The sequence below is a fragment of the Vigna angularis genome, chromosome 4 (genome assembly GCF_016808095.1).
Source record: "Vigna angularis cultivar LongXiaoDou No.4 chromosome 4, ASM1680809v1, whole genome shotgun sequence".
Lineage (NCBI taxonomy): Eukaryota > Viridiplantae > Streptophyta > Magnoliopsida > Fabales > Fabaceae > Vigna > Vigna angularis.
The window spans coordinates 30,299,921-30,315,432 of NC_068973.1; the positions used below are offsets into that span (position 1 = coordinate 30,299,921).

The 15,512-nt window shown below is 37.5% G+C and overlaps 1 protein-coding gene across 1 annotated transcript; it reads right to left on the minus strand.

Annotated features, from left to right (window-relative positions):
* Window positions 1-1,319: 1,319 nt before the first annotated feature.
* Window positions 1,320-13,532, minus strand: LOC108331848 (F-box protein 7). Its single transcript, XM_017566824.2, has 11 exons — window positions 13,344-13,532; window positions 13,018-13,104; window positions 12,810-12,922; window positions 12,207-12,323; window positions 12,027-12,123; window positions 11,362-11,435; window positions 4,739-4,792; window positions 4,552-4,653; window positions 4,309-4,367; window positions 2,200-2,410; window positions 1,320-1,637 (listed from the first exon to the last, which is right to left on the minus strand). Exons 1-11 carry the CDS (start codon window positions 13,357-13,359, stop codon window positions 1,578-1,580), a joined length of 990 nt encoding a protein of 329 aa, XP_017422313.1. The 5' UTR covers window positions 13,360-13,532; the 3' UTR covers window positions 1,320-1,577.
* Window positions 13,533-15,512: the final 1,980 nt, after the last annotated feature.

The window sequence follows — 15,512 nt, forward strand, 5'->3', positions numbered from 1 at the left end:
TCAAAGTGTTTAATAAAATTTACATAAAAATTATTCAATAACAAAAAATATTAAAATTTATTCATAAAAGAGTTAGTTGCTTTCAATTATTTCTTATGAAACATGGTATGTGGAAAGAAAAGTTGTGGATACTTGCTTTGTAAGGAAGGATATTAAAGCATGTTTCTTTCCATCCTCTCGTCTTTCTTTTTTCTTTATTAAAAGTGAAGAGAGCATTTGCCTTTTCAAAAGCTCAATATGCCGCAAATGCACCGCCCATAATCAATTCATCACCGCTTTAAATTTTTTTATCCCAAAATTTTTAGGGATGGGTTAATTTAATTAATGAAATATAGGAAAACAAAATACTCACTACTTCAATATCTCAACAGTTAGAGGGTTAAGTTAATTCTAAATTTCTAACACTAAATAGAGCATTGTCCGAACAGCACTACTCTTGTTAGCTTTTACATCACTATTGTTGTCAGAGCTATATATGAACTAATTGAACTCAATCATTGTTTAAAGAGAGACCTTTGTCTGTTCCACTTTTCCAAGTTGAGCAATGAGAACTTACCACTTTAACACACGAGTCATATATGCCCTGACAAGTTTCAAATTACGAGCACTACATTAAATTAAAATACTTCTAACTTTTCTTTTCTCTTTACTTTTCTCACCCTGTTACTCTAGAGCATCAATCATATTAATCAATTATCTTTTATTTCTCTATATCATATGGCACTTTATCATTTTGTTACATACATAAAAGTAGCTTATAAAAACAACAGAAAGGAGAAAGTGGTGAATAAAGTGATTTGGTTGATTGAACTATTGACCTGTTTTAGTCATTTGTTATTTTACTTTCTTTTCTCGTCTACTTATTTCCATTATCTCTATTTCTTCGATTCTATCAAAGACTTTTGGGTGTTCAATTATGTTTCTCCTAAATAAAAATTATGTAAACAATTTTTATAAAGTGTTTTTAAAGCATTTATTCTAATATCAAAATTGGATACCAAGTAGATTCTCTTGTAAAGGGACCAAAGGGTCTAATACAAAAGTGTGATCCTGAAGGCATTATTTATCTGTTAGCATGCATGTTTTTCTTTTCTTCATTAACTTATTCCTATTTTGAATTTACGTTAAGCTTAAGAGTTTTCATATAGGAACCCCTAAAAATAATAAATAACAGGAATTAGAGCATTTAAACTTTTGCAGTAGCTGCCTTGTCACTGTTATGTGTATTTCCTTTGCGATTCATGTTCCCATGGCAGCAAGTCTTCCTAAACCCAGACAAGCAGTACTGACGGGGCTTTATACTTCTAATTTATCACCAATTCCTCTACCAACACGTCTTACACAATTTATTTATAGCTTTATAACAACATATTTTCAACAACTGAATCCATGATTTGCTAAAAACAACAATTATTCCCGTTATGCAGGTGCATAAATAAAGGGATGATTCTGCAAAACGAACCAAATCAATCTCATCACGACATTGCTACACATAGATACAAATATACAAATTTAGTGACTTCAAGTTGTGTATTATTTACAAATGAGCCAATTCTATTCTGAGGCATCCTAACAATTCAACCAGGCACAAAATAATCCATTTTCTCCACCGGAAGATTCAAAACAGATGTCTCCACCTGCACAAAAGTGGGGAAAATTAAGGAGTATTCAAATTTCAGAAAGATGAGTGATTAGAACATGTGAAACAATAAGCCAAATAATCTCTTTTGATAATTAATAGTTGGCTTTTCTTGTGAAACAATAAGCCAGAATGTCAACATGCTCCCCGATAAACAAGAGAGAAAAATCATTTGAAAAATATGTGAAACAAATATGAGTAATATTAATGCCATCCAATACCACCTATATATATGCTAGTAGCTAATAGATGCTCCTGACCGCATTTTCATCTTTCTCAACAATGTTAAGCTACGAAACTTCCATTATAGTAACTTCCTACTCAATTGACTAAAATACAAAATGAATGAACTTTGAACTTTATCGTTTTATTAAAAATATATCATAATATAACTTAGAATTTAGGGGATTTTATTGCTTTATAACGTTTGCGGCAATACTAGAAGTAACAAAAATCAATATGTAATTGTCACTGAATCCAGGGATCACTAAAATGTTTATTAATCAATTTAGTATCTGCTAGCCTATAAGTAAAGAGGATGACGTGAGAGAAAAATGTACCTCTTCAAAGGGAACAAAGACAAAGGGGGTCATGCCCCTCTTATGTGAGACAGCTGGTACATCTGGGTTGTGTGTTTCGTCATCCTGCCATCCTTCAACAACTCCAAGAATGTCCTCCTCAGGTACACTTGCCTCACTACTGTTTACACCACTAGTGACGAGTGACATCAAATCCATCCGATTGTTAGCCCCTGCTGTAGTTCCCCTTATCCTATACCGTACGCAACAGAAGCATATTGCAAAAGGAAAGTCCAATTCATACTTTCAGTAAAGATTAATTTCAAAAGAATAAGAATAAAGAAATTAGCATAATTTCTTTTTATCAAAATCCAAGCAAGTTTTACATGTTACAAAACTTCTTTTCCCTTTCTATATTCTGCTTTTCAGAATAGAACGGTTAAAACCAACGATCTTCAACAACTTTCAAGAGCCTGTGGGACATTTCAAAGTGATGTAACATAAAGACCAATTCTAATTATATTTTGGATTGATGATTTTATTCCAACTTTCATATGGTTTAAATAGGTTGAGAATTAATTATCTTACATGGGAAAGAATTCACCTATTGTAGAAGTATGAAGGCACTTGTACCATTTTATAACTTATCCAGAATTTAACAGATCTAATTACTAAATCGTGATATCTTTTTGATGACAAATCATACCAAATTTTAGATAAATACTGGTATGTAATTTCAAAGTTAACAATGACTTTTATTTTAAAAATATATTATATGCTAAAATATATTCGCAAGATGAATTAGAAGGTAGCTTTTACATTGCATTGTACTTTGCAAACATAATGTACTTAATGGAAACATTTAATCTATTTGGAGAATGATGAAATTCACCGTCCATTAAATATTACGTGGTGTCACTTACTCTTGGAGCAACTAGATCCCCACTCACTTTATGTTATATTATCTCTTCTATTTTATTGGTAGTGATAAAAACACATTCCTTTTTGTTTCTATGTGATCGATGTAGTCATCCTCACCAAGTGAGATAAGAACTCAAAAAATGAGTTTAGAATTAAACATAATCCCACAACATCAACTTGTAAAATGAGAACTATCCAAGTTTTATAAGCTCTATTTAAATCATATCTCTGGTTGATGTGAAACTGAACCATCACTCCTGAGGCTACAACTAATGCAAGCCTAAAAAGGCCACAACTAAGACTAGTTAATTAAGGTGGTCTTTCAACACACATAGAGCTACTAGCTTGGAGTGCGGAAAATACATAAAGGTGGCCCAACAAAGGACTAAGACTCCAATACCATTGTGAAGGGGAATCTAATTTCCTTGCTAAAAGCAACGTTCAATTAACTCCAATTTTGGATTATTAATCAATTGTATGACTAGGTTTTCTCTATTGCCTCTTTTCTAGTATCCCTTTTTATTGTCCATTATGTTGCTCAAAAGTCCTTGCTAATCAGCCAATATTTAATTATTAATCAATTGCTCAAAAGTTATTGGATTATTAATTTCCTTGCTAATCAGCCAATATTTAATTATTAATCAATTGTATGACTAGGTTTTCCCTATTGCCTCTTTTCTAGTATCCCTTTTTATTGTCCATTATGTTGCTCAAAAGTCCACGTCATATGTCAGTGAACCAAGTTAAATTTACTTAAGACGCAGGTGACAAATAGAATGGTTGGGATTTGGGCTTACTAGAGTTCATGTATAAAATATCCTTCCCTGTTTCAGCTCCCTTCACAAGCATAAACAACTATGCCTCCTTATTCTATGGTCCATGCTGAAAAGGATATTCTGCTTCCTAGCTTTATTCTGTTATCTGGCATGGGAGAAGGAAGAGAAATTTTTTGAGGCATCCATTGGATCAGTGAACTTCAAATCAAAACAACCTTTAACTTTAACTTATTACACTGGAAACATTTCTCTAAATTCAACACCTCATCCTCCACCGGTTGAAGATAATCTAGACAAATATTTGATCTATTTTCTAAAATTGCCAGAGTATAAATGGCCCATCAAATCCCAACCTAACAAGATAGGGAACGGGAAAGATTTAAATTCTGGTTCTTGATGTTAGCTTTACTGTTCAACAAGACATGTATGCTAATCAGGCAAACTCATCAAATACCTTAAGCGTATCCTCAGAACAGTAGGCCGCATGCCTGGATATAAGACTGCAGCTTCAACCTGCCATGATAATAACAATTGCCAATGCCTCAAAATCCATAAAAAGAAACATAAATACTAATTTATGCAATAAATTTCCAAAAAGAGAATGTCTACTCAGATCTTTAAACAATGAAGATTAAAGCAGAGGCAGATTTATCCGGAATAAATCAATTATATAATTTAACAGACATAAGAATATAACCTTGTCATCTGACAATGTGTAGTGGCCACCAAAAACACAGTCTGCTTTAGATGATCGAAAATTCATACACTTCACCACCTCCTTGATCTTCATTGATGAATTCTACATAAAAAAAATAAAAATTCCCAACAATCAGATAGAAGAAAATATATACATTAAATGGATTCAGTCATTACTGAATTATAACCTTGTAAAGGAATCGCCCAGATGGAAAAAATCTCATGTACCGAAAATAGCAGACCTGCAGAACATAGAGAAAATTTACATGCAAAAATTAAATAGGTAAATAAATGAAAATGGTAGGTTCTTTATCCAAGAACCTAGGAAAAACTCACTCCTTACTTTTCAAACACACACACCGACAAAGAAATGCTTCTTTTATTCACTTTCAATCAACAGAAAGAATACAGAGAGCTTAACCTCTCCCCCTTAGGACAATGAGTCCTGATCCACAATTCAATAAGGCAAAAAGATCCCTCCCCCCAAACTAATCACAACTATTTATACAAGTTCAAAAGCTTTTCCCCGCTCCCCCTAACTGACCAAACAGTTAGACCAACTAACTATGTTTCTTTCTTCTCTCATAGACTAATAACGGTCTAACATTACTCCCCCCTCCTTCAGCAACCTTGTCCCCAAGGTTGAATTCTGGATATTGATCCTGCATCGTTTCCACGTCTTCCCAAGTTGCTCCATCTCTTCCTCCTTCATGCCACTCCACTAATACTTGGTGCATAGTCTCACCACCCTGCTGTCTGGTTCTCCTTTCTAGAACTTTCACTGGCCAATAACTGGGTCCATCAGCCTGTAACTCTGCAGGCAGCTCCCTTTCTATCCTTTTCTCCCCCACCGCCTTTTTTAACTGGGAAACGTGAAAAACAGGGTGTATCCTGGCTGTTTCAGGTAACTGTAAACGATAGGCGACCTTCCCAATTTGCTGAATCACCTGGAATGGTCCATAATACCGAGCTGCAAGTTTTGGATGTAACCTTACAGGCATAGAAGATTGCTTGTGGGGTCTGATTTTTAAGTAGACCCAATCCCCCACTTGAATGTCTACCTCTCTCTTTTTTTATTTGCCTGGCCCACCATCATGTCCTGTGCCCTGCGTAAATGGAATTTTAATTGTCGCAGAGCCTCATCCCGGGTTATTAAGTCCTGAGCCACAGTTTCCACCGCTGTCTCCCCCGGAATAAACCTGCTCAATGATGGGGTGCCCTGCCATAAACAATCTCAAATGGAGAGCACTTCGCAGCGCCCTGGTAGCTGGTGTTGTACCAGTATTCAGCCCATGGTAACATCATTCTCCAGTTTTTGGGCTGCTCAGAGCAGAAACACCTCAAATATCCTTCTACAATGCGGTTCAAGACCTCTGTTTGTCTGTCAGTCTCGGGATGATATGCCGTACTCATCTTCAATTGTGTTCCTTGCATTTAAACAATTCTTTCCAGAATATACTAAGGAACAAGGGGTCCCTGTCGCTCACAATAGACACCGGAATCCCATGCAACCTAACCACCTCTTGAACAAAAACCCCTGCCACTGTTCTTGCTGAATAGGGATGTTTTAATGCTATAAAATGTCCATACTTACTCAATCTGTCCACCACCACTAAAATTGCATCGTAACTGTGAGATTTTGGTAATTTGACAATGAAATCGATGCTCACCTCTTCCCACACTGCCTGAGGAATAGGCAGAGGTTGGAGTAGACCCTGCGGTGATGCTGCCATATATTTATGTTGCTGGCATATTATGCATCCAGCAACGAAGTCTGTCACGGTTTTCTTCATTCCCCCCCCAGTATAAGGACTGCGCCAGCCTCCTATACGTCCTGAACACTCCTGAATGTCCGCCTGTGCTGGTCAAATGGAATTCGGCCAATAATTTGGGAATCCAACTAGATGTAACGGATAGCACCAACCTTCCTCTATAATGGAGTCGTCCATTCTCCAGAGTATATGGTGTATGACTATTTGGGTCCTTCTTAAGCTCCTGAACCACCTTCTTTAGTGCTTCATCTTCCTCAACTTCTTTCAACACCTCGCGGAAATCATACCAATAAGGCTGTGAGATGGCTTGCAGCTCCATATCTTCCGTAACTCCTTCCCCTTTCCTCGAGAGGGCATCAGCCACTTTGTTTGAGCTCCCCACCTTGTATACGATGTCAAAATCATAACCCATGAGCTTAGCTATCCAATTTTGCAGGCTGTGGGTTGTGATTCGTTGTTCCAGCAGGTATTTTAAACTGCATTGATCGGTATATACCACAAACCGCCGTCCCAATAAGTAGGGCCTCCAGTGTTGAATGGTCGTTACCAAAGCCATAAGTTCCTTTTCATACACTGACTTACTCAGAGATCCCACCGATAACGCTTTACTGAAGAAAGCAATAGGTTTTTTATTCTGCATGAGTACTGCTCCCACACCTATTCCTGAGGCATCACATTCCAGCTAAAACTCTTGGTTAAAATCTGGAAGAGTAAAAACTGGTGCCGTTGTTATGGCTTTTTTCAAATTCTCCATGGCCGTCTGTGCTGCTGGTGACCACTCAAAACTCCCCTTTTTTAGCAAGTCTGTCAGAGGTTTGGCCATTCTCCCATATCCCTTCACAAATCGGCGATAATAACCCGTGAGGCCTAGAAACCCCCTCAAAGCCTTTAAATTCCTTGGTTCTCCCCACCCTAACACCGCCTGCACCTTCTCCGTGTCCATCTCCACTCCTCTTTCAGATATTACGTGTCCTAAGTAGCCAATTTGTTGCTTCCCAAACTCGCATTTACTTTGGTTGGCTACCCATTCCTGCTGTCCCAGTAACTGCAACACCGAGCCCAGTTGTTCGAGGTGATCTCCCCATGTCCGACTATACACGAGGATATCATCGAAAAAAACTAGTACAAATCGCCTGAGGAAGGGCTGCAGTAGGTTGTTCATGGCGTTCTGGAAAGTTGCTGGGGCGTTGGTGAGCCCGAAGGGCATCACCAAAAATTCGAAGTGACCCTAATGGGTGCGGAACGCCGTTTTCGAGATATCTTCCTCTCCCATTCGGATTTGATGATACCCGGCCTTCAAATCTATCTTAGAAAAGTATTTAGCGCCATGCAGCTCGTCCAGCAACTCCTCTATCACAGGAATGGGGTACTGATCGAGGACAGTTGCCTTGTTAAGTGCTCGGTAATCGACGCAGAACCGCCAGCTACCATTCTTCTTTTTCACTAGGATAACTGGACTGGAGTATGGGCTTCTGCTGGGACGAATAATCCCCACCTTCAACATATCCGCAACTTGCTTCTCTATCTCCTCCTTCATAAAATAAGAATATCTGTATGGCCTCACGTTGACGGGGTCCTCACCCTTTTTAAGGACAATCCGATGCTCCAAATCACGTATCGGAGGCAAGCCTTCTCGCTCCTGAAATACCTCGCAGTGGGTCTGTAACACAGCCTTCAATTCGGTCTGCGGTTCCCCCGTGAGCTCTCCTGGACACGTGTCGTCTCTCTGCTGTTCTAGCTGCCCCACTTCCCACACAAGGAACCATGAGTCAGCATCCACTACCTTCTTCAGTTCCTAGGGTTCCACCAGCTATCGGGCCAGAGCTGGGTCCCCCTGCACTCTAATCCTCTTGCCTCCCATGGTATATATCATAGACATCTCCCTCCAATTGATAATCACCTCTCCCAACGTTGCCAACCATGCAATTCCCAGTATAACATCTACTCCACCCAGCTCGAAGACGTAAAGGTCTGCCACCACCGTAGCTTCCCCCATGTTGATCGATACCCCCTCACAACGCCCTCTTGACATCCTCCGCCGTCCGTCCCCGAGACTCACCGCGTATGGCGCCGTGTCGGTCACCGGAAGTCTCATCTCCTCTGCCACCCGTCGGCTCACGAAATTATGGCTGGCCCCGCTATCAATGAGAATTAACACTGGCTTCTCTCCGATTCTCCCCGTGAGCTTCATGGTTGTCGACGACGTCATCCCTTCCGCCGAGCACGCCGACAGTTCCATGCAATCCCCCTCCGAGGATCCACCTTCGATAACCACATCCTCCTCGTCTTCTGCCCACAAGAGTACTCTCAAACCTTTCTCCGAGCAGCGGTGTCCTGGAGCGAAGGGGCCGCCACACCGAAAGCATCGTCCCTCCTCTCGTCTTTTCAAGAATTCCGGATAGGGCAAATTTCGAACCATTCTGCCCCGATTATCGCCACCCCCAGCATTTCCGCCTCTCTGGCCTGTCGCCGGCAACGGCCCTTCTCTTCGATTCCCCGCACTCCCATCCACGCCTCCCGACCTATTAACGGTGGGTCGCTCCATTTCTCCGCGAATCACTGTCGTTGTGGGTCGCGATCCTCCCCCACTCATTCTGACGCCATTCCAACCTCCTCCTCGCGTTCGTATCATCGCGTCCTCCACATCTCTCGCAACCCTGATCGCCTCCTCCAATTCCTTGGGGGCCTGGATGCGTACTTGGCCCTTGACCTCTTCCTTTAATCCCGCCAAAAAAAATCCTAGTGTCAACTCCTCCGTCAATCCTTGCGTCTGCCCCAGCAATACCTCAAAATTCCTGGCGAATTCCTCTACCGAACCTTCTTGACGTAAAGTCGCTAATTGTTCGTACACCGTGCCACGAAACCCTCCTCCAAAGCGATTGATCAGTGATGCCTTTAATCCCGTCCAAGACCGGTTCTTGGTTTTGTCTTTCCAAATCTTGAACCAGTAGCTCGCACTACCCTCCATGCTGATATATGCGAGTTCAACTTTATCATCATCTGCCACTTTCTGAATATCGAAAAAGCGCTCTGCCCGATTGATCCAACTGTGCGGCTCTTGCCCATCAAACCCAGGTAACTCCACCCTCTTCCTCCAATTCTGATGCACTCCCCCACTTTCGCGATGCTCGTTATTGTCATTCACGGACGTACTTCCCTTTTCCGACCCTCCTCCGTGATTATTCGGGCCTCCGCTCATCATCCTCATCATCTGTTGAATGTCTCGCCTTATTACCGCCGTTTCCTCTTTAATTCCTTCCACCGTTATCTCCCGGTTATCCAATCTATCCTCCGATGACTGTCCGTCCATCACTGATTCTCTCTTCCTTTTGGATCCGGCAGGTCGGACCAAATGATAGGTTCTTTATCCAAGAACCTAGGAAAAACTCACTCCTTACTTTTCAAACACACACACCGACAAAGAAATGCTTCTTTTATTCACTTTCAATCAACAGAAAGAATACAGAGAGCTTAACCTCTCCCCCTCAGGACAATGAGTTCTGATCCACAATTCAATAAGGCAAAAAGATCCCTCCCCCAAAACTAATCACAACTATTTATACAAGTTCAAAAGCTTTTCCCCGCTCCCCCTAACTGACCAAACAGTTAGACCAACTAACTATGTTTCTTTCTTCTCTCATAGACTAATAACGGTCTAACAGAAAAACTAAACAAGATTTTGCACAACTTGCTTTTACAATGTCTCTCATACATACACCGAAACTTGAGGACCAATATATATATAGAACCCACATTTTTATACACTTTTAAATGGTTCAGGGAATCATCCAAGATGCACTGCTTTGCTGCCAAAAAACAATTATTTCTTCTTTCTAAATTAAATTTTTCAAGTAAAAAAGAGGTATCAAGGAATATCCTGTATATTCAGATCAAGAAACCACCATTGCATAAAATAAATACATAAAACACACCTACCGGGGCAAGGTAATCAAAATTTTCATTAAAACCCTCCTGTATTGTGGATGAAACTAAAAGGACAATACAAACTTCAAAAGCATTCCATCATCCCAACCAAGGATAACAATAAACTCATCAGCCTTCTCCAACAATTATAGTGGTTTATAAGTAGAAATATCCTATTAGATACTATAGAGCTAAACGGCCATAGTACTAAGGAGACTAGAAATAATACCCAAAGGCGCACCCCTATACTCAGGTTTTTCACACTCTCAAGAGGCTCTGACTGAAACGTTGTGGGTTACAACAATACAATTTCGTCAATGGGAATTATCATATGTCAATCACCAATAGAAACTGAAATTAGAAAAGTGATTTACTTGCCACTTGAATTTGTGTGACCAAGACAAATATCTTTCTTAAAGTCTTAAATCTAGAGGGACAACAAGAAGGGCTAGCAGCTATCCATCTAGTTTTTGAGGTTATCCGGACAGGAGATCAAAAGGTGTGATTTGCAGGTTCATAGACCTATCAAGTATATTACCGTAAAGGTCTTAAAGAACAAGGTTCATCACATGAAAATGCTAGGATTCCATATTGTATAGGATTTATAAATTCAGATACAATTTTACGGTTGCGAGTAACAAGGGTTTCTAACTCTTAAAAATCACTGAACACTATAAACTGATGATGCTGGATTTCTAAATGACGAATACTAAGGTAAGGGCTGGCTGTTTGGTTTCTGTCTTTATTTTCAGTTGATAAGTTTTCATTTACAATGGCAAAAATGTCATCTTGTATTCCTTTTCTTTCTTGTCTTCAAGTCTTAGGGAAAGAACTTGAAAACAGGATATGGAATGGAAACATAGTAACACTTCTGTAGTTATTAATGAAAATGTATGAACTGAGAATTAAAAAAGAAAATAAAGCAAATACCTTCTGATACTTACAAAATAACAGTCTACTACAAGCATCTTATTCCCCAAAATAAGATATTGAAAAAAAGTTGACAAAAACCCAGTTAACAACATGCTATTTAATGACACAGTAACAAATATTTAAAAAAGAAAAAGATAAAAAATGTCTATTGCTCAGCAATACAAGTAGATATTGATGCATACCACATGTACGGGATTAGTGATTTTCCACTCAGCAACTCCAGCTCGAATATAGGTATTTCTACTCACATAAAGACCTGAGTCATGAAAGCATGTTAAGACAACGAACCTAACTTAAAATGTAACATAAAAGGGATAGGAAAATAGAGTAAGTTTTGTTATAGCTTGAATTTAAAGTTCATTTTCTTATTTTTCTTCTTCTCTTTTGATCTTTGGTTGTGGAGGAGGGGAGGGTAATAAATGTGAATGCTAAGATGTCCCACATTGGTCAGAAATATGTCAGGATAGTCCTTATAAGGTTAGAGTAATCCTCTACCCCGACTTAGCTTTTGGGTTTCCAGTCTATTTCCAATATAAAACCATAGCCGATCAAGTCTAAATGTTGGGTTACTTGCAAAATGTACTAGTGTGAACTTTATGCTCCAAATCTTCGTATTAGGAAAGGAAGGAGAGTTAAGATGTCAAACATTGATTAGGGAAAAGGAATATGGCCAAAATACTCCTAATAGTGCTAGGACAATCCTTCCTTTTTAGAATAGCTTTAGGGCTAAGTTAGGCCAAGTCCATTTCTAATAATGAGAATAAAAAACTATAACCATCACACACCATTGCCAGTCAATATGAGGAGCAGAAAATAAAGTTATGCAATAAAAAACAGTTTTTCTTACCATCAGTCCGCAACCTTGGTCGTAACAGCCACATTTTCCGCCATGATCCATAATATTTTGATTGAAGTATCTTATAGTTTTCCACAATCCCAGATAGCTTCATAAAAGGGACTCCATAATCAGAAATGTGATTTTTAAGCAGTAGGAGTTCTATAGTCAAAAACCTTCTTTTGAGTTTACCTGCCAAGCCTTCAAGCATGCATTGCGCCAAAATACAGGATTACGAATTGTGTACTTCCATTTTCGACACACACAAGCTGCCCTCCCCAAGTCATATGGAGTCATTCGAGTAAAGACCTATAAAATATATTCAGTAAAAATCTCAGCTTTTCTTGTAGACAACGATAGACTTTTTAGAATATGAATTTCCATGCGTATAATTTATTCAAAAATCGGAGAGAAAGACAAACAGTTTTCATAAATGTTTCAAACAAGTGAAAGAACTACGTCACTGATGTTCTAGTTCTTATTTTAAGTACAGTTCCTGAGCTCAAAGGTGACCATCGACAAGGCAAATCTACTATCAAGTTAGTTTTCAAAAGTGGTATTTTTGAGAGAGAGTGTGCGCGTGAGAGAGAAAGAGAGTGAGAAAACAATGAATTCGCAAACATGAGCAAACTGTTCCACATTAAACATTTAGACCAGAGACGACTGATCTTTGGTAGTAGCATACATCAGATAGTAACTAGTCCCATTGCCACTTTTACATAAAAAAACTTCCACTATCAAGAACCACCATTAAATCAGTGATAAAAAAATATAAAAGTTGATAACGTGAAATACTTCAAAAAGCAGCTCATCAGGTAATGAGCGATGTATAAGTGCAGGATCCACGTAAGGCCTCCTACTTGCACTCCCAAATGGGGCAACAGGTCTAACATTAACTCCATAAAGATCTGGAACAAAATGCATAACAACAAAAATAAGTGAATTAGACCACCCAGTTATACAGAACAAACAAATGTCAACATTGTAACAGCGTGGAACATACCAAGCCATGGCCTCCTCGTAATAAAATAGTCAACGGTCTTCAACCTCAGAACCGACTCGAGTTCAGAGGAAACCGCCAACGCAAAATCTGTACAAGAAGGAAAACGCAAATAAACACTCAGAGTTTGATCACTCGTTCGAAAAAGAACCAGTCTCCTCACAGGAAATGAACTTCATTGTTCAGCTGAATAGCCAATCTTTAATTCTCAATTGACCAAAATTTCGAAAGCACATACCAAAATTAAGAAAATACACGACAACAATGGATATTACAAAATTGATAAATAGGAATAATTCATTGTGTGGGAAGAGAAAATCCAAGTGTACCAGAACCAGAAGCCATGGATGAATGTGGCAGCAGAGCCAGGTTCCTTGGCGAATTTCTCCGGCAAATCGAGAAGAAAGACCAAAAGAGGGAACGTGGTTGGGTGACAATTGCAGAACAGAAGAACACACCTAAACGATGCCGTATCCACGTAGGCCAGGTACGTACTCAGCGCCCCAAAATTTATGGCGGGTCCATTTATATGAAGCCTGAAACTGACATGTTATAACCCATCCCATGGTTGTAGTATTTCTAATAAACAAATTATGTTCTATAATCGCGTCTAGATACATTGCTCAAGTTTTAAAAAGCAATTTCTGTAACTCTTTTATAAGTTATTATTTAAATATTTTCTATATTTTGTTATTATTCAAAAATTTTAAAATATGTATTTTATTCAGGAATTTATCTAATCATTAAATATTATTTAAATATTTTGAAACTGTTCTAACAATTTTGAACTTTTAAAAAGTTTATTTATATCAAATGTTATGCATTACCCATTTTATTAACTTATATAATTTTAAAATATTAAATTTGAAACAATTATTTTGGAAATTATATAAACTTTTTATAAAATCCTTTCCAATAAAAAATATCAAAATTGATATTTTTACTCAAAAGTACCAGCCGCTGAATTTCAACCCTGTTGTTAAAATAGTTTAATTTATGTGTGCACACAAAAGTTACTAGTGTTAATGAAAAATGCTAAATTTAATTTTTAAAATAAACAATATATTTTTTTCTTACTATTTTTATAAGATTATTTACAATGTTCCTGTTAAATTACAAACTTATTATGCAGAATTGTAGTAGTGCTTATCTTTTTTCTTTTAAATTCAAAATACACAAATTATAGATAATGCATTTGGAACCACACAGCTTCAAATTGTAAATGGGTGTTGTGTCACGTGTGCCTTCGGCTGCTTGAGGCCCTATTTGTTCTTAATGAAGCCCAAACAGAAAATAGATAAAATAAGTGCACACAAAAATATATAAATGTAGGTATATGAGGTTGATTATGCAATTGTTAGAAATGGTAAAACATAAATTTATTGAAAACAATATTCACTATTTATAGATAATTTTATAATCAATATTTGAGAAAGAAATTAATTATGGTTATCAAACGTTAAAAACTCACTTCTACGTAGATATGTCATTTTAACTCACTCTATGGGTTGATTCTAACTTCATTTAAAACTAAGTTCCTTATATTTGGCTCATTCAAGAGGAGATTTTTTTGAATTTCCAACCTTAAAATCCATAGAAAGTGGGTTGAGTTGAGATACGGTAGAGCTGACCCCTGAAACTCTTCCCTACTTGCATTCCTACACACATCAGAAAAACAAGTTATATACAAATATTTCAAGACCTCAAATATACTTATTGATGGCGTCAGTAACTTTTTTGTTAATTTATTTTATTACGTGGTTTGTTAATCTATCATTTCCCTTATTAATCCATCAACGAGTAAATTTTAGTCTAGAAATCTCTGTATATAACTTGCTTTTCTTATATGTGCATGAATACAAGTCCACAAATGTGTGACTTTAATGAATGAGAAGGGAGGAGTTTCAAGGATCAGCTCCACCCTATCTCAACTCTAACCCACTTTTTGGGTTTTGGGAATGATAAAAACCTCTTCTTGAATGGACAAAAAAAATGAGAAACTTAGTTTTAAATGGAGTTAAAATCAATCCATAAAGTTTGAGTTAAAATGACAGATGTAACAATATCGAATTGAAGTTTTTTTTTTCTAATTTTCTTGACCATTGAATATATGAACAAGGCTTTTTATACATGTTTTCTTTTTAGTTTCATTTATTATTATACTAATCTATTGATTTATTTGGACATTCAAGTTAATTAGTATCCTATTTAGAGACTTGTTATTTAATGTTGGTTTACATGTGCACCTTATTATAGGGTAGTCTTAAAAAAAATTAAGGTCACAGAAAACTTTTAAATAAGTAAAATTTGATATTAAAAATATTTATATTAGTGTAAAAAATTTTAAACAATATTGATCAACAAAATTATTGCTAACACGGGTTTCAAATAATTATTATAATTAAAAATCAATCAAATTACAGTGTGAGCAGGTTTATGACAAATGATGTAATTTTTTTTAGATGTTGGGAGAAGTTAGTTATGACAGGTATAAATGA

Excerpts from the sequence above, each read along its gene's own strand:
- LOC108331848 (XM_017566824.2), bottom strand. Across the intron at positions 12,324-12,809 it reads CTGATGAGCTGCTTTTTGAA|GTCTTTACTCGAATGACTCC; the intron begins GTATTTCACGTT and ends TATATTTTATAG. Across the intron at positions 4,793-11,361 it reads TCACTAATCCCGTACATGTG|GTCTGCTATTTTCGGTACAT; the intron begins GTATGCATCAAT and ends TATGTTCTGCAG.